At 39.4% G+C, this 20,383-nt stretch overlaps 1 protein-coding gene across 1 annotated transcript; it reads right to left on the minus strand.

Moving 5' to 3' along the window:
• Positions 1-1,628: 1,628 nt before the first annotated feature.
• On the minus strand, positions 1,629-16,079 carry toporsb (topoisomerase I binding, arginine/serine-rich b). The gene is made up of 3 exons (XM_079848987.1): positions 15,858-16,079; positions 12,383-13,369; positions 1,629-4,909 (listed from the first exon to the last, which is right to left on the minus strand). The coding sequence occupies exons 2-3, from the start codon at positions 13,367-13,369 to the stop codon at positions 3,089-3,091; spliced, it is 2,808 nt and encodes a 935-aa protein (XP_079705113.1). The 5' UTR covers positions 15,858-16,079; the 3' UTR covers positions 1,629-3,088.
• Between the last annotated feature and the right edge of the window lie 4,304 nt (positions 16,080-20,383).

Consider the following 20,383-nt stretch of genomic DNA (forward strand, 5'->3'; position numbering starts at 1 on the left):
AGATAATGTACGTTTCTGGTAGAATGTCCCATTTACATTTTTCCATTTGGCCAACTTTTAAGAACACTTGGTCTTAACTTTCACTTTTATGCCGATGATACTCAGATATATATACATTCAAAACCTGATGTCAATATGCCTGTGTCTTTCCTTTCTCAATGTTTTACTGAGATTAAAAAATGGATGTCTGAAAATTTTCTCTGTCTAAACAGTGACAAGACTGAAGTGATGCTTATTGGTTCACCTCATCAGTTGCGTAAAGCAGAGTCCATAACCTTAAGTGTGGATGGCTCTGCTTTGCAATTCAAAACTAACCTAAAAAATCTGGGGGTGATATTTGATGCCAATTTAACATTTGACCATCAAGTTCGTAACACAGTCAAAACATCATTTTTTCATCTCAGAAACATTGCCAAATTACATCCCATGTTGACTTTCTCTGTAGCTGAAAAATTAATCAACACTTTTGTTTTCTCACGTATTGATTACTGTAATGCTTTGCTGGCTGGAGTATCTAGAATTACAGTTGGTACAAAATTCAGCTGCTAGAATTCTTACAAGGACCAGTGCAAGGGAGCACATCACACCTGTCCTGGAAAAATTGCACTGGCTTCCTGTTAGTTTTCGTATCGATTTTAAAATTCTCATGCTCACTTATAAGGCCTTGAATAATCTGGCCCCTCAATATTTGTGTGAGCTTCTAACCCCCTACACTCCTACACGTGCTCTACGCTCCTCTGAAGCTGGTCTTCTAACTGTCCAAACAACACGGCTAAAAACTATGGGTGATCGGGCTTTTTCTTCTTTGGCTCCTAAATTGTGGAATTCCCTGCCCTCTGAGATTAGGAATGCAGAATCCCTTAGTGTTTTTAAATCATCCCTTAAAACTTAATTTTTTAGGGTAGCGTTTGTGTGATTCATGTCATTATTATGCTTGCTTTTTTATTGATTTTTTATTTTTGTTTGGTTAGTTTTTTACCGCTTGCACTGATATGTGTACCTTTTAAAAGGTATATGTACCTTTTAATTTCATATTTTTATGTAAAGCGCTTTGAGATGCTACTTTTAAAGGCGCTATATAAAATAAAGTTTATTATTATTATTATTATTAACAAATAAATTAGTGTTGTCAAATATAGGTAAAGAGCCTAAATGTCCTTTAGGGCCATGATTGACTAAAGGTTTTACACAATCAGGAATTGCCCCAAAAACAATGGCATATTCTCTAAATAATAATATTTTTTAAGATGCTAATACCACATACCTTGACGTCACTTACCCGCGGGCGGGAACACACTCCCTCATCCGCACTGAGTGGCAAAAAATCTGTTGCGTGACCGGATTTAATGGGGGAAACTGCGAAAACGCGATTAAAAACGATTATCAGTTTAAACTATAGTGTTCCTTACAACTCACCAAAAATATTGACATGATATTGGATGTTGACATGCAGCGTGTTTCCTGACATTATATGTGACTGATTTTGACACCAAGGAAATAAAGCAAATTTGCCTGTGAACGCTTTATCAATACAACATAGTTAGGTCTAAATTCAGGTGATCACTTATATCAATGTTATATTATCATATCGTCCAGCACTAAAACTTGTATAGTTTTTTTTTTTTTTTGTCAGTGTTAATTAAAAACATTCATTTATTCAGATGACAAATATGACAAATATTTAATTGATGAGTTGTAAATACAATATGTAACTACAATATATAGGTTAAGCTTTTACCCCAAAATTCAGCATATTGACACAAAATGATAGCTGCAAATCCACCTTTCTCTGCCTGGAGTCCAGTTGTTTCTGTCAATTGCAGCGATCCATTTGCTTCTCTGTTCTGTAGCTTTCAGCAGTCTGTAAAAATATACCTCAGAATTCTTGTCACATCTAGTTGTACAGTCAATCTCAAAGCTCTTTCCCGTTTTAGACGTGTTTTTTTGCGGCATTCATGCTGAAAACCAATTCTGGCGCTCAGTCTTTTTGCCACGCATACAACCCCTCTATTGAACTTAGGCCTAATCCTGGCTTAATCTAAGCCTTGTCTGTGAAACCTTCATAACTATGTGATTAGCAATAAATAAACAAAATTAATTAATTAATTTGGCTATTTGAGGCAACAGTTTTGACAGCAATTTAATTTCAAACAAACCGGCTCCCAACTCTACCAAAGACTATTAAAGCCTGATACTGTAGTCAAGCTATTAAAGCATTACCTGGAAGACACAGGATTCATCACTCTGCTCTATCCCAACTGGTAAAAACACAACACATCACAATCATGAGCAGGTCACAAAATTGAGGAACTAATGCTGCAATTCAAAAAGAAAGACAAACCGATTCAGAAGCTGGATTGTACATCTATTAAATGCATTTATTGATTGTTGGCTGACATGATGGACAGCTATTGTAAAGAAGGCTCGTTGTGTGTTCAGTAGATATGATCAGTGAATTATATCTCCAGGGTGTCACCATAGTCCCACATACGCAAGCACAAAGTATGTGTAATGAAGGCATGGAGGCGCACGTCACCTGTTCCCTGAGTATAAAGAAGACACAATTCTCAAAGTTCAGTGGGACTGAATAACAAATGATCAACAGTGGTTCTCAACCAGTGAGTCTGGTCCCAAAAACAGATGTCTGGTCTGTTCAAAAGCAGAAAATGCAACTAACCATATCATCATATATTTTGCTCAGTTGGTCAAAGGCCATGTGTCTTCTAAAACTAAATCTGGGACCCAAACCAAACAAGTGGAGAACCACTAGTCTAGATAGTAACCCTAATGTATTTTCTGCTACAAAGGGTTAGAGTAGAGGCTAAGGGAACAAGGGTTACCATCCAGACATGACTGTTGTTGGGTAGTGGCACAGTAAGTAAGCACCAGATTCGAGGAAGAGGATCACTGCAACTATAAACAACATGAACAATAATAATAACATTGTAAATGACAAAAAAAAAAACGTCTGAATGTTTCTTAAGCATCTGTTCCCAGCAGAAATCTTTAAATGAGATTATAAAAACCTCTAGACTGGCTAAGCGATTCAGATAAGCATTATACAAGTAAGAAAAAGTCTGTTTTAGTTCTAGCTAGCAATGTTGGTCACCGGCTCTTGTGGCCCGTCTCCGTCCGTGTTCTTGTTCTCCGAGTTTTCTGCAACTCCTCTTGTGTCTGATTGGTCTTTTCGAGGGATAGAGTGTTGGACGTGAGAACTTGCGTAAGGACTCGCCTCTGGTAGGAATTCCTCAAGATCTTGCAGTATAGTTTCAAGCAGTCTTGTGTCCGAAGGTGGGGCTGGTGACATCGAAGCCATTGGGAAGGGGTTGGGCACAAACTCTTCGTGGTTACTGGCATCCACATTTCGGGAGCAGTCGGAACTACTGCGGTCGACTACGTCCACCACATAGTCGTCCAGGTTTAGTGTGCGTTCAGTGGTTGGGTCAGTGCGGACTACGGGACTTGAGGACTCGGATTGAGGATTTGAGGAGGTACAACTCAAGTTCTGGATCATATCTTGCCCAGGAGTCCCGTCCCTCGGCTCAACATCTGCAGCGGTTTGGTCTATAATATCCATGACACGGTCCAGACAGTCGATGGTACGGTCACTGTCGCTGTCAATCGTGATTACAGTGGGTGAACGGAGTTCCCTCTTCCGCTTTCGGTGCTTCCTCTTCTTCCGCTGGTGCCAATGCGGTTCGGGTGCCCTTCGCTCGTAGATGATCTCCACACTGGGAGATCGTTCCCTACTGCGCCGTCGCCGCTTTTCCTTGGTTGCAGTTCCATCCTCGTGCAGCCGCTGGGCCGCTCGCTCCAAGTGCCGGGTTTTGTACTTGCGTTTCCCACTTGGTTTGTCCAGGCAGGACCTTTCGGATTGCGAGTCGGCGCTGCTGCTACTGATCGCTCGCTTGCGGCGTTTACGACAGCGCTGTGACTCTCTGGGATGGTGGGAACTAAGGAACGAGTCCAAGTCGGGAGACCTGCTCTTCATTTCCCTGATTCTCCTCTTCCTGGAGTAGGAAGGAGACTGTGAGAGTTTCTCTCGCACGTGGCACGAATGCTCTTGGCTCGTGTTGTTTAGAGAGGTAGAGCAGTCGCTAGCGTTTGACCCAGAAACAGGACTGTCGCTCCAAATAGACACCGCAGGACTCTGACCGGACCAACTTGGAGGCGAACGTGTTTGGGTTGGCGAGCAATCTGGGGTCTTGGCGTGCCATGATTGTTCTAAACTCTTGGCTTTTTCTTTACTGACTGAGCGTCTCCCATGCGCTTTGAGCTCAGTGTCATCTCGATTCTGCCTTAAATCTGAACCATCGTTGGACGGGTGAGCGCGGCAGGACAAGTAATCGGCCTCTCTTTCTCTGCTGTGCGAGTCCGAGTGTGTCCGCTGAGGACTGCATGAGGGAGCAAGGCCTGGGGATAAACTGGGAATACGCAGGTTCATATGGGACTGCGAAGGGAGCTCCATTTGGGATGTCTCTGATTTCGTTACTGTGGTTGTCGTCTCCTTATCGGCTGCCTCCTGCTCCTCTTCAGACGAATCCGAGGAGAGCTGGACAAGCTCTGGGGTCCGTTCGGCCATCGGCTTCACGTATCCCACAATCAGGCACTCTTCCTCTTCGTTATCTTCCCCCCGTCCAGCTGACACGCTGCTACTTGCTGCAGGCCCACTCATGTCAGGGCCGCTGAAAGGCGGGGCTGTGCTTGAGCTTGGCTCCGCCCCCTCATCCTGTGATTGGCTAGAAGAGGGAAAGAGGGTTGAATAGGAGGGACCAGGCGTCTCGTCATCCCACGCTGACTGACTCAGCAAACTTTCCGTTCCACTTGCATTGGCAACGGATGCAAGGTGTTCCTGGACAGCAGAGGGATTCTCAGTCACATTGTCCTCACTGTCATTACCATCATCATCCTGTGAGAAAAAACAATGCAACCATTAAGAATTAACCTCATAAACTTGCATGAACAGAACCAAAACCACAATAATGCCCTTCTGCTGTTCTCTGACATTATCTGCTTACAATAAACAGAAACAGTGCCAGAACACCTCATAGGGGACAATTTCAAGAGTTAAATTATGCTCTGCTCATTACACACAGCTATCATATGACTTACTATATAGAGATATAGACATACTCAATATCATTGACATTTATGAATTTGGTGAATGACCTTTTCCAAAGTGAATTATAGCGCAATTAAAGCATGCATTATATTAGTTTGTGTTAGGGCTGGACCCGAATATTCGAATATTCGTTCGGTGGGTTGGTATTCGATTTGAAAATTTGACATTCGAATATTCTTTTTTTTTTTTTTTTTGCACACCTGGGATCCCCCGCGAAGCAGTTTTCATTCGCGCTTGAATAAGGCCGGCGACACACTGGGTGCATGGCGTGTCCGTTTCTATTTCGGCTCCCATGTTTGAGTTTGCACACTGCCTGCGTGAGACACGCGTCTAAGGCGCGGCTCCAGCCACGCAGAAAACGTGCGCATGCTAGAAATAGAACCGACACCTCAGTGTTCCAGCAACGAGAGTGTTCTCTGGCTAGAGCGCAGAACAGCGGAGTTTGTATGGACCGAAGTGCATGCCTGAGCTTGTGTTTTGGGTTAAGCTGCATTGCTTTGACATTGTGGAAAATGGAATAATAGAAACAAAATATATTAGCCTTTTTACCCGTTATTATCAATCTAAATTAATCTCGTTTTTAATTTAACTTAATTTCGTTTTCTTTATTTAAATTTCTTTTTCTTTATTTAAATTTCGTTTTTCTTTATTTAAATTTCATTTTTCTTTTTTAAATTTCGTTTTTCTGTATTTAAATTTCATTTTTTCTTTATTTAAATTTCGTTTTTTCTTTATTTAAATTTTGTTTTTCTTTATTTAAATTTCATTTTTCTTTTTTAAATTTCGTTTTTTCTTTATTTAAATTTCGTTTTTTTCTTTATTTAAATTTCGTTTTTCTTTATTTAAATTTCATTTTTCTTTTTTAAATTTCGTTTTTCTTTATTTAAATTTCATTTTTTCTTTATTTAAATTTCGTTTTTTCTTTATTTAAATTTCGTTTTTATTTATTTAAATATACCCTTTACTGTTTCAGTAATTTGTTAGTCAGAAAAATAGTTAACAGACCTGTGTGTGTGCGTTTTATATCACTAGTGCAGTGTCCGTTCTCGGAGCTTATAAGCCCTGCTTGCGTGATGTGCGCCGCTTCCCGCTCGCACTGTTCTGTAGTTTACTAAAAGTTTATTCATTCTGAACTTGTTACGTCTCGCGTGTCCATCTATATTTTTACCAAATGCAACACTGCACTCCCTTGTGAAGTCGATTGGATGAACGGTTCTCAAAATAATCAAAATGCACACGGACAGACAGACACATAGAGATTCCTGCCTTTATTAGAGAGAAGAATATGTTCAGCACCCTCTCTCCGAAGCTTCGAATATTCGATGTTCATTACTACCGAAGCTTCGAAGCTCAAAAATGGTATTCGGACCAGCCCTAGTTTGTGTATTCCCTTAGAATCTAACTTATGGTGATACAAACACATACTCTACCAGTGGAAGAAAAGAAAGTTATGGTTGGGGATATTTGGTCATATCTGGAGCTTGACACCCCTCGGTCACTGCATTTAGGGTCAATCCATCTCTAGTGGTCCAACAGAGGTTTCATTTATTACCTCGTCTATTTATTGGTATTGCAAAACCACTAGTTTTTTATTTTTATTTAAGGCGGCTGTCTTTGACCTCATTTACACTGTCAGTGAAATGTGACCCAATTCCGATTTTTTGCTCATATGTGACACAGATCGGATGTGTTCTCTGACAGTGTAAACAGGAAAAAAATATAATATTCAGATATTTCGAGATCGGTTTCAGGCCTCATTCATATGTGGAAATAAATCAAATATAAATCCGAAATGTGCCAGTGCGACTGTCATGTAAACAGGCAGATCGGATTTTCTGAGGCATTAGGCAACGTCTCCACAGTTTAATGATGAGAGAAACCCCGACGCGCTTCTGCAAATAGACGGATGGCCCAACGAAACATTGTGTCGTCGTAGGAGAGGAATGTGGACAAACGTTGACACAACATATCAAAGGTTGCCTTGCTCATCCTAAAATTTCGGACCCACTGCTTCTCGTTAAAGCCCGCCTCAATATGCTCCCGCCAGTCCTTAGATCTCTCTCGCACACAATAACTGAAGCATATGCACAGGCTGCAATGATGGCACTTTTCGTCCTCCTCCGCCTCATAATCATGGTGATGTTTGGCGAACCTTCGCATATATCGCAGATCTAGCATCAATCATGTTTTGAGTTTGTCCATCTGTGCAAGATAATTTAACCCTTTAAGCATGCGCAATGTTTCAGATAGTATGGCGAGTGTAAACACATGAATCGGATATGGGTCACAATTGAAAGAACAAGTAAATGGACGATCAAAAAAATCGGATATAGGCAACAAATCAGAATTGGGCATCAAGACCTGCAGTGTAAACGAGGCCTTTGTGTGATGGCCCACAACAAATTTAGGGTTGTATGAATGTTTACGGAAACCTCAATATTTCTGCTCAGGATTGTCCAAGTTCCTCAAACAAAAACTGATCTATAGAGCACATATATAAATGTTTTGCACATTCTTGTTCCTTAAACAATAATTAGTTGAGTTCCAAGACTAGGACCCCTTGGAAGTTTACTGTTCTGTAGTTTACTAAAAGTTTATTAATTCTGAATGTGTCGTCTCGCGTGTCCATCTATATTGCACCAAATGTGACGCTGCACTCCCTTGTGAAGTCGATTGGATGAACGGTTCTCGAAATAATCAAAATGCAAACGGACATAAAGACACATAGAGATTCCTGCCTTTATTAGAGAGAAGAATATGTTCAGCCCCCTCTCTCCGAAGCTTCGAATATTCAATGTTCATTACTATCGAAGCTTTGAAGCTCAAAAAATGGTATTCGGACCAGCCCTAGTTATGACTGACATTGTAGGTGTAGTCAATTTTATAAAGACCAGACCACTAAAAACAAGAGTCTTCTCTGCTATCTGTGAGGAGATGGGAGCTGAACATCAAGCTGTGCTGTTTCACAGTGAAGCAAGGTGGCTGTCACGAGGAAAAGTCTTGTCCCGAGTTTTTGAGCTCAGAGAGCAGATAAGAATGTTACAGGTATGACCTCGCAGAAAGATTTAGTGATGAGAACTTCCTGGCAAAACTTGCCTACACGAGTGACATATTTGGAAAGCTAAGTGAACTAAATCTACAGCTTCAAGGGAACAATAAACACCTGCCTCAGGTCACAGACAAGATCAGCTCTTTCACTCGAAAGCTTAGCGACTTGATGAAGGAAGTACTGATTCATTCGAGAACCTGCATGAATTTGTTGACACTACTGACTATGATGCCACCTCAGTGATTCCATATATTAAGGAGCATATTTCATCACTGATGGGATTCTTTAAAAAGAAAACAGTTCCCAATATGACTGGGTGAGAGATCCTTTCAATGCACCAGCTCCAGGGCTGGACTGGCCATCGGGCATACCGGGCACTTTCGGGCCGATACATCTCATACATCATACATCATTTTTATTATTATAATTTTTTCTTTTTTTTTTTAACGGCCCATAAAATGTGTACATGTGCGGCCCATTCGTTTTGTTTTGCTTAATTGGCGGCGCTGGGTTTGTGCCGGTGTAATGCATTGGTCAAAAAAAGTCAGCGTTTTTTTTTTTTTTTCCTGACAGACCAGCCCATGAAACACGTAGATCAGCGGCCCATTGGTTCTTTCCTTGATTGACACTGGGCTGGCCCAATCACAGCTTTAAACGAGTGAGCGAGCGTGCAGCAGTGTCAGAGTGTATCTGTCAAAATAGTCAGCGAGATGGAGAAGAAACGCAAGGAATGTGCAGAGAAATAGCGTGAAAAATAGAAACAGGCCCTTAAAGCAGACACTGCTTTCTGACCTTCATCAGCTCCAGCGGCAGATGATGATAGTGAGGAGGATCAGGAGAGAGATGAGAGAGTGTAGAGCCTGCGGTAAGCAGAACTACTTTCAAAACACTTAGGCTATGTCATGAGTGTAGGAACCCATAACATAGGCATTATTTCCACATCTGCATAGTTGACGATACCGCAATTCACTAGAAATTTAATGAGAGGCGTTTGTAAACCAGTTTCCGTCAAAATAAAAGATCATGTGCTTATCTCTTTCAAGTATAGAAATTGGTACAAAACTAATTATGAAAGTTTCCTTTATTTTTTTGTCCTTTTTTTTTTTACAAAATATGGCTATTACTGTCATTGGATTAATATTATAACTATTATTATGTAGTAGGTGTAATGTAAATAGACACTGTAACTAAAAGAGGTTTGAATTTTTCTTTGTTTAATTTGCTGAATATGGGTTGGAGCTTTTAATTTTGAACTCTCAAAGTGCACCAGATTGATGAATTTAACATTAAAAAGCACAAAATTTTCTTACGGGGGCGGGGGGGGGGATGCCCCCGAACCCCCCTAGAAGGACCGAGGTCACCCACCACAGTTTTACCAAAAATCCTGTGAGAAACACTGGTATTGCTATGCCAATGCAGCTTATAGCTTGTTTTAGGATTCATCACTGTGGAGTATAGTTCAACTGTATTAATAAATGTCAGTTTACTTATTTCATCTGTTAACTCTCACTCGTTCCTATACTCACTCATTATGGCATTAGTGGTTTTAAGGAATAGGAGCTGGTATGCGTATTTAAGGGCGTGCAAAGATGGGTGGTGTTTATGATCATATAGTGGGCCAGTCTGGGCCAAAATGCCAGGGCCGATTTTTTTGTCCCAGTCCAGCCTTGACCAGCTCCAACTGGTTTCAGCTCTTCAGAGGAGGACCAGTTCATTGACATGTCGTCTGACTCCACATTGAGACTGAGGTTCACATCACAGACACTGAGTGAATTCTGGCTGAGTGTAGAGAGGCAGTATCCACTCTTAGGGCAGAGGGCCATGGGCATTCTTCTTCCTTTTGCAACATCGTATCTTTGTGAGACTGGCTTCTCTGCTGTTGCTGCACTGAAGACCAAGTACAGGTCCCAGCTAAACACTGAGCAGGAGCTGAGAGTTGCAGTATCATGCTTCAAACCCCGCCTCGAAAAGCTGTGCACTGCTAAACGTGCTCATTGTAGCCATTAATCCTGACTTCCTCATTTTGATAAAAAAAAAATCAGCACAAATTGTTTTAAATTCTTTTATTCATTCAAGTGTTTTATATATTGTGTTCCTGAGTTAATGTTGCTGATCAATTTGAATTTATTATTATTTATTGATTATATTTCATTTTATTTTTCAGTATCAAAAGGTCAAAAAAGTGTTTACACTTTAAATAAGGATTGATTTTTTTTTTTTTTTCAGGCAAATTGATGCACTTTAAGTCTTTTCTGTTACAGATTAAAAAACAATGTTAATAAAGTTATTCTTTGTTGTAAGTTGATCTAGGCCTATATTTCTTTCTTTTTTCTTTTTTTGTTTTCTTTAATGTTAATAAGGATACAATGTTATGCAGAGGTGTACTTATAACAATTTTATAGACAAATGATACTATTTACAGTCGCGGCGGACAGTTGGGGGGTCGCAAAATGTTTACTTCTTCCTAGGGGGGGCATAACAGGAAATAATTGAGAAGCTCTGCCCTAAGTTAACAAGTAACAGCTAATGATTTTTACGACAGAAACGAATCAATCAGAAAACTTACTTAAGCTGGACAATTACTTCCTTCTAGAGTCGCTGTCCAGCCAAAACCATCTTTGTTGCATTCATTTGCTATTATCACTGTAAAGCTGCTTTGAAACAATCTGTATTGTTAAAAGCGCTATATAAATGACGGTGACTTGACATGAGTGTGAATGCTCTAACTGTGCGTTCACACCGCCGCCGGCGAGAGCGTCAAAGTGGCCGGAAGTCATTCATTTTCAATGAGAGCCGGCGGCGAGCTCTTGAACGGTGAGAGCGGCGAGGAGAGTTGAAGTCAGGTCAACTTTATGGTAATAAGCTATGACACGTTTCGGCGGCAACCAGTCAGAATGTAGAAGTCCTCCGCCTGAGAGGATTCCAGAGAACGCAATCCTGTAAACATTGGTTTAAAAAGATCCCGCCTTCGATCTACGTCAGAGCATCAGAGCGTCCCCGAATCTTTCTCCGGCGTCGTTGGCACGGCAAAATTCGCTCTCGCCGGCAGCGGTGTGAACTAGGGATGTTAACCGATGACCGCTTGACCGATGGTTGACCGTATCAACGTTAACCGATCAAAGTTGTTGGTAGTCGGTAAAAAAAAAAAAAAAAAAAAGTGATCTCTAAATTAGGCTATTATAGACAGTGGCTTATTATAGACAGTATTATAGACAGTGGACTAAACGCTACTACACTTAGCCATCTCATTCCAAGATCTTTTTGTGTGAAGTGAACAAATCCCGCACACTCAATTTTTCATAACTCGCCTGTTTGTACTTAATAAACCAATAAAAACATTTGGCGCGAGGTCACAGCGTTTGGGTTCGTGCGCTCATAAGGTTTGCGAAAAGTAAAGGCTACAGGCTAAAACACTCGAGGTTAGAGCCAGGGCAGACGACAGGAATCATCATCTTTCTTTATTATTGTTAGCACTGCCTCAAACTAAAGCGGAGCTGTCATTTTCTTAAATGAGCCGCGGCAATGTTTCAAATGAGCTTCTAACGCTATAGACAAACGCCTTTATTTTCAACGCGATCGCCTTGTACACAAACCATTTCGAAACTAAGAAGCCATTTGTCCTCCGATTACATACAAGCTCCTCGGCGCCGCGTTTGCGGGACTCATGTTTCGCGCTGTAGGGGATTTAAAAAAGTGGCGTGAGCGGGAGGCAGAGCGGCAGAGAGATGCGACAAAGTTGCGAAATTGCAGGCGCGGCTCGAAATGGCTGTTATTTCAAATAGCGTAGCATATTTTAAACTAATCGGTTAACCGGTTTCAACCGGCTAATGAGGCTCGGTGGTCGGTCAAGAACATTTTTAGTTTTCGCCATCCCTAGTGTGAACGTACAGTAACGCTTTAACATTTTACATTAATTTAGCAGATACTTTTATCCAAAGCGACTTAACTGCAATAGAAGCAGTTAAACTAACACTAGGACAACAATATGTAAATACTGTGACCCTTCCCAGTTTGGTGTAACGCAGTATATGTATTTTTTTTAAATAGATATAGAGTAGAAGAGAGGAGAAAAGACAGTATTAATGGATCAAGTGTTGCCGAAAAAGATGCGTCTAACAGGGCCACTGAATAAAAAATATGCACCAATCACGGTCATGTGTGAAAGGTGTGTTAGTCGTCACTAAATGTAATGTTGCCCAGAGATGTCTCACCTCAGAGATGGCGATAACGGAAAGGTCCGAGCTGCTGCCCTCCTCGTAGCTGGGAGCGGGACAGTCGTAAATGGCCTGCTGGTCATACGTCTCCATGTTGAGGGTGGAGCGAGCGAAGCTCACCAGCTCGTGCAGGAAGTGGTCAGTGCGCGCCAACAGGAAGGGGCGGAGCTCGTCCCGAATGGCCGAATCCTCCATGTTATAGTTCATAATGCGCGAGATGATGATGTTCTGCACGATGTTCACCAGCGATCCGTGCGACCCGTACAACACCGTGAGCTCGCGCTGCAGCCAAGGCAAAAGTCGGCGCAAACATCCAGGGTTTTGTCGTAAGAACGACGCCGAAATATCCCTTTGCCGACCAGCGTCTCTCGCGTTACGCACACGTACGCCAGTCCTGTAAAGCGCACGCCGGAACGAGACAACATCCTGGTCCCGTAAGCGTCGCAGGCTCCGCCCCTCGCCCCGCCCTTGCCTGCGCGCCGTCAGTCGTAGCACCATTTGCTGCACGTCTTGGTTATCCGTTAGCCCCGCCGCGTCTGTGAGACCGCCGAACATGACTTCCTCCATTGGTGGTGAAGACGAAGGGACGGGTCGTGCTCTGTGGCTCCGCCTCTCTCTGCCTCGAAGGGCTCGGGGGCGTAGCACACGCTGGGGCGCGTTGCTAGCGGTGGCGTTAGCCGCCGCTCCATTCTCCACCGGCGGCACCACGAACTCCTTAAAATCTTTTTCCCCTTTGACTGAGTGGTATATGGAGTGGAACGGCTGCTTGCACAGCGGACACTCCGCTTTGTTTTTGGACCACTCGTGGATGCAGCGGAAACAGAACTGGTGCAGGCAGCGGTCCAGCGACGCCACGTTATTGAAGCCGTCGAGGCAGATGGGGCATTTGGAGTCTGGCGACGCGTTGGCCAACAAACGCTGAGAAGATTTGCCAACGCTGTCTTTCTTCCTCACACGCAACTTCATCTTAGTGGGCGCCATCATCTACGGCACACACAAAAACATCAGCTCAGCGCACAATGCTTAGTTAGTTCCCTACAGTACATTGTATCCAATGCAACTTACAATGAGGAACATTACAAGCAATTTATTACACGAGTCAACAACATTTATATGGAAGCTTGTTTCCGCCACAGAGTGAAAAATATAAAAGGTAATTGCGACTTTTTAATCTCACAATTCTGACTTCAGAATTACGTGATATAAAGTCGCAATTGCGAGAAATATACTTGAAATTCTGACTTTTTTTCTCTGAATTGCATGTTTATATCTCGCAATTCTGACTTTATAATACGCAATTGGGAGATATAAAGTCGCAATTAAGTGTTCTAAAGTCAGAATTGTGAGATATAGGCCTAAACTATTCTGAGGTAAAAAAAAAAGTACATATTTTTTTCCTTAGAATTGAACTTTATATCTCACAATTCTGAGAAAAGATGTCAGATTTGCGAGATATAAACTCGCAATTAGGCTATGCGTTATGAAGTCAGAATTGCGTGATATAAAGTCGCAATTGCAAGAAAAAAGTCAGAATTCTGACTTTATAAGATGCAATTGCAACTTTATTTCACGCAATTCTGACTTTATATCTCGCAATTCTGACTTTATAACACGCAATTGCGACTTTATATCTCGCAATTCTGACTTTATATCTCGCAATTCTGACTTTATAACACGCAATTGCGACTTTATATCTCGCAATTCTGACTTTATATCTCGCAATTCTGACTTTATAACACGCAATTGCGACTTTATTTCACACAATTGCGACTTTATATCTCGGAATTCTGAGAAATAAAGTCAGAATTGCGAGATGTAAACTCGCAATTGTGAGATAAAAAGTCGCAATTATCTTTTAAAATGTTTTATTCTGTGGCAGAAACAAGCTTCCATAAATTTACGTGACATTTAGTTCCCACCTAAAAAATTAGGTGAAAGAAATATATAAATGAAGAAGAACCAAAATATGAAATGCCATGGAGGAATATTTACTGAGGAATCCACTATTTTGTAGAGGGGGTCAAAATGCCAATTCTCACTAAATTACAAGAGGAAAGGAAGGTGCGAGCGACGGGATGTGGCAGCGGCACAATAATCATTTTACATCGATTATCTTGTTTTTATAATTGTCAGAAGCCAAAATAAAAATTGAAAAATGAATTACGATTAATTGCACAGCCCTACGTCACGGTTCGGTGCATACAGTCAGACGACAAATACAGTCAGTCACAGGCGATACACACTCCAGACCAGAAGGGGGCGCGCATTGTTTGTAAGTCAGAACGGAGGCTCACTATTGGCCAGCATCACACACATGACATGACCAGCGTCGGCCAATAGTGAGCCTACGTTCTGACGTACAACCCAGAAGCGCTGCGCTGTTACACTACGTGAACTCACACAGAAGAAAATGAGTAGTTGAATAAAGTTGTTATTTTTGTTTGTTTTTTGCGCACAAAAAGTATTCTGGTCACTTGATAAACTTAAGGTTGAGCCACTGTAGTCACTTGGACTATTTTAACGATGTCTTTACTAACTTTCTGGGCGGGCAAGTTTCAGTTACAGAGAAACCTATGGAGGAGTGAGACAGCTCTCAGATTTCATCATAAATATCTTAATTTGTGTTCCTAAGATGAACGAAAAAAGAAAACCTAGCATTGGGGATTTGTTGCTTTTTCCTGTTGTACCAAAACGTATCAAATTTGATACTTGTATCAAAATGTGACCCCAAAACTGAGGTACGTACCAAACCGGGACTTCTGAGTACGTTACACCCCTATTATATATAAATATGACATGTATATTACATTGATGGCATGTAATATGACATGTCTTCAACTATACAGTAAAAAATAACAACTAACTACATGTACACCAAAGTAAGGATTTTTTCTGTAATTATTGTTTAATTGCTTCCCTAACATAACACTACCAGCAGCAAGTTTGGCATTAGCATGGTATATTTAGAGTACTTTGGGATACCATGTAAATACAACGGTATATTAATCTTGTAACCATTTAGTACTACACTTTACATAAAAACACCATGGTATCTCCATCTAATATCATCACAATACCATAGTAGATTCACGGTACCTTTTTAAGGGTTAATGCGACATTTAGTGTAGGCTACATAACTAATTTACATAAAGACATTAATAATAATAATAATAATGATTCAAACTAAGATAATTCAAATTGACTAAAAGAAGAAAACAGTGACGTCATCGAACACAGCAAACACGGTGTTATTATGTTCAAAATGACATCAAAAATGTGACATATTTAAAAAAAAATAACCAGTTACATTGCTGTCGGTATTTATCGAGGATCACTAGATATCTCTCTCTTGCCTTCAAAGCAACGATCATTAAACATCTTTATCGATAATAGACGGATACATACTTGAAATCTGAAATAAAAATTTAAAATAAAACAAATAACGTTAGAGTTTTATGAAACAGACTCTCACCTGATCATCACCTCCTCATTACAAAGCCTCAGAAACACTGTGAATAATCCAAACCGCCCATAAACACAACTATATCACATCAGCGTGATATCCGTAACGATAAACACACAAAAGAAAAGAAAATGTACATTAAAAACCGATGGAAGTGAAGGAGTTTCGCACTGCTGTTGAGAAACAGAACACACAGCACAGCCTCATCCGGCAGGCGTCACGCGCACGCGCGCCCCCAACGGACTGGAGCGGTACTGCACCTGCAGCGCGATCACGTGACTGCAAGCGCTTTCTTTCTTTTCTTTCTTTCTTTGAAACAAATATATAAACTATAAATAAATAAATACATAAATAAGGTTCTTGAATAGTAAATGCAGAAATTCGTCACATAAGAAAAAAAAAACATGTTTTTATTAATCATAATTTTTAAAAGTCATAATTTCTATTTCATAATAACAATAAAAAAAGTCAATACTAAGTCATAATTATGATATGAAAATCATAATTATACCTTAACAAGTCAAAATGTATCGAATGAAAAATTCGGAATTATAAAATAAAAAGTCGAAACTATGACGTAAAAAGTCTAAATTACGACATTAAAACAATGAAAGCATGAGATAAACGTCAACATTATGACACAAGTGTATTTTTACTTTTTATGTGCCAAACATGATTTTTTTTCGAATGTGGCGGAAATAAACATTGGTATATATATATATATATATATATATATATATATATATATATATATATATATATATATATATATATATATATATATACATACTTAAGATATTGTACGCAATCTATTTTGCAGTTTGAACATAATTATCATTATGCCAGTGTTTTGTTGAATTTGTATAAGGACTTTAGGAAAACTACTAAAAATGCCCTGTGTGAACCGGTAGTGGAATGAAAGGCACTTCCGGCCGTGATGTCATGCTAACTGTGCTAACAAGCAGCTTTGAGTTTCTAAATGTAAAGATTAAAGTAAACAGACATAAAATCATGCTCGTCAGTCGACGCTGTTTGGACAGAATATTCTCGATCGTGAGTATCAGAAAGTACAGCTGCTCATGACATAAACTTACAGACGATTTGGGTATTTCAATAAATTATTAATGATAAATATAATAGGCTATATAGTCATTTAAGAATGGTAGGCTAGTTATCGGTATAAAGTTACTTTACTACCATGACAAATAAGACACAGTAGTTTATATTATAGTTTTATTCATATTTTAAGGATTTTTGTCTCATAATATTTATATATATTATTTCAGCTTTATTCCAATGAACGAAAACGATAATTGTTTTAGATAACAAAAATAACCAGACTATATCATCTTATTCTTCTTCTTTAATACTAGCTTACTTAATAATTGATACTAAGCTGCAGAACTAGAAGATGAAGACAGTTGATTGTAATGTTCAGTGAAGGTATCTGATGGTGTGTGTGTGTGTGTGTGTGTGTGTGTGTGTGTGTGTAGGTTCTTCTGGCAGTGGTTCTGCTGTCCTGGGGCTTCGTGATCTACGGCACACGGATCGCTGCTCAATGGGAACTGGAGAAGAGACAACAGATCAAACAACAGCAGACATGAAAGATGATTGACAGTTCGTCTGATGGCCTTCAGTCGTTACACACTCATCTAAAGCCCAAAAAACCTCATGAAACCAGCAGACATCTGGAGATTTTTGAGAATATCTTGTATATAATGTGTGATTTATTTATCTATTTTTTTCATTTGTTTAATTCAACGATGTAAATACTTACATTTTGTAATATATGTATTTCAAACAAAAAGGCTTTTCATACATTTTTGTATGTAATGATTATTTTTTATCTGACTCTGTATAGTTTGGTCAGATCTAAAGAAAAAAAATTTATTTAATAAAAAATATTTTTCCATGGTGAAATTTTTGAAGACTTCTTTTTTTTTCAAAACAAAATGTTATTTTTTAATAATATTTGTTTTATTAATTAATTATTATTTTTAGACCTGACACTGTATTTTTGGTAAGATTTAAAGAAAAAAAAGTTATTTAATAACCCCTCCCTCCCTCCCTAAGAAGAACAATACTTCTTCAGCATTTATTAATCTTAGTTAATATTAATTTCAACATTTACTAATACGTTATTGAAATCAAATGTTGCATTTAAATATAGTGAAATATATATTTCTCAAACAAAAGGTTATTTTTCTGAAATTCTTCAGATCTGCCCCTGTATTTCTGCTACACTATGAAGCCAGTAGGTGGTGTAGTGCACTAGATATACCGAGATATACACTACACTGGGCTTGTGTGCAGATCTGAGGAAATAACGTGGAATATTCCAGCATGCCTGTTATTTATGTGTTCTGTGTGTTCAAAAGACAATAAATAAGACACAAATTAAACAAGTCTTAGAAATGTAATACAAAGAAAATCACTGGTCAAAAGGTCGTGTGGTTGTGTGCACTCTTAAAGCTTTTTCATTGGTTCCAGTGTTATTTTAGTGTCATTGAGATACGATTGTAGTTTTACTAATATGGTTTTTAGTTAAACTTAGTTATTTTATTGTGTTTTGACATTTTCTTCTTTTTTTTTTAAACCAACGTACGAGTGTATACGTCACGTTCCTGAGGCGCGAATCTCAGGCATTTAAATTTCAACGGTTATTTTGACGGTCCGCCTGAGGAGAATCTGTTTCAGCTTTACTTATTTTAGTATATACAGTTAAATAAAATGGAAACGAGATGTTACTTTGACAACTGGCTGGAAAAAAATAAGGTTTTTATACATTTTATTTCAGTTAACGTTATTTCAAATTAAAATGTTGTGTATTTAACTTTAGTTGGCAGCAACTTTGGTTCAGCTTTGTTTTGTTTTTTTCTAGTTTCAATACGAGTTGTATTTCTTGATGACATTCTTGATGTTTCATTAAATGTTTCGTTTCGGTTTCAGGCTTCTTTTAAAGCTCCAGTCGAAGGGTTTCTAGAGAACCAGAGAACTGTGTTTGAGGTAAGCCAGATCTCTGTTTTGTGAAGGTCATCCTCACTCACGCTCGTGAAGTTTGTGGCTCTCCGAGGCTTTCATCATGTGTCTGTTTCTCGTGTTCGCTCTCTGTGATGTTAATGAAATGATTGAGTGAATGGCTCTTTTGTGCCCGTGCGGTGCTCACGCATTTCATTAGCGAGACCCTTCAGACGGCCTGATTATTCCTCTCAGCCCTTGTCTCTTTCACATTTATAATCAGTGTGTGCGTGTGCGTTGGTCACGTCTGCAGAGAGAAAGTGCACATGTAGAACTGAGATTGTGTGTATATGATGCTATACAACTGATCTACAAAAAAAAAAAGAAAATAACTCATGTCGTTTCACACACAATATGGACAGAATTTTGTTTATTAATTGCACTCATCAGCAATGATTAGTCTCTTCTGCTCACCAACGCAACGCTGTATTTGTTTGATAAAAAATACAGTAAAAACTGAATTATTATTATTACAATTTTAATATACGGTAACTATTGGAATATATTTTAAAATGTAGGTAATTTGTTGATATAATGTTTAAAATTACGAAATAAAGGACAAATCTAGTTGAAATATATATTTTTAAATGCTTCAAGAGTTTCATTCTTTCATTTAGAGGCTTCAAACTGTAGTGTAATCATTACAGATGAAGATGCTTTATGATGATATTGTGAATCTGCAACAGCTGCAGTCGACATGTGTGACGGACTTACCAGCCTGTCTGTCTTTCTCTCTGTCTGTCTATCTGTCTCTCAGTCTGTGATAATTAAACACATGCATCACAGTCATTTGCTGAAGAGCTTCTCATTCAGATCAACACCTGAGTCCATATTCTTTCTCTGTAACCCAGATACGGTTTATCCCTCTCTTCACCATGCCTTCATTTATATGTGCATATAAAATGTTCAAGTTTAAGTTCAAGTTCAAATTTATTTGTATAGCACATTTAAAAACAGTTGACCAAAGTGCTTAACAATGTCAGGATACACACAAATATACAAAAACAAACAGTTAGAGAATGTCACAGTAGCAAAAGTCAACGCGAAATGAAAGCTAAGGAATACAGGTGGGTCTAAGCAACGACTTAAAAATGTCAGTAGTCCGAGCTGTTCTTGAACCGGTAGACTATACCAGAGATTAGGACCAGCCACTGAGAAGGCTCACTCACCTTTATTTTTTAACCTAGATCGAGGAACATCTGATTGGACAACCTCATTGCTTTGACAGGAGAAAGCTCTGATAAATAATAGAGCCAACCCATTCAAAATCTTAAAAACAAGCAATAAAATCTTCAAATCAATCCTGAAACGGACAGAAGCCAGCGGAGCGAGGCTAAAACTTGTGTGTGTGAGTGTGTATGTATGTGGTTGTGAGTGTGTGTGTGTGTGTGTGTGTGTGTGTGTGTTGTGACTATTGTTTTATGTACTTAATTTTATTTAGTTTGTTTTTATTATGTTTACTGTGTGCTGCTACCTTGGCCAGGGCTCACTTGTAAATGAGATATCTATCTCAATGT

The sequence above is a fragment of the Squalius cephalus genome (assembly GCF_949319135.1).
Source record: "Squalius cephalus genome assembly, chromosome: 18".
Taxonomy (NCBI): Eukaryota; Metazoa; Chordata; class Actinopteri; order Cypriniformes; family Leuciscidae; genus Squalius; species Squalius cephalus.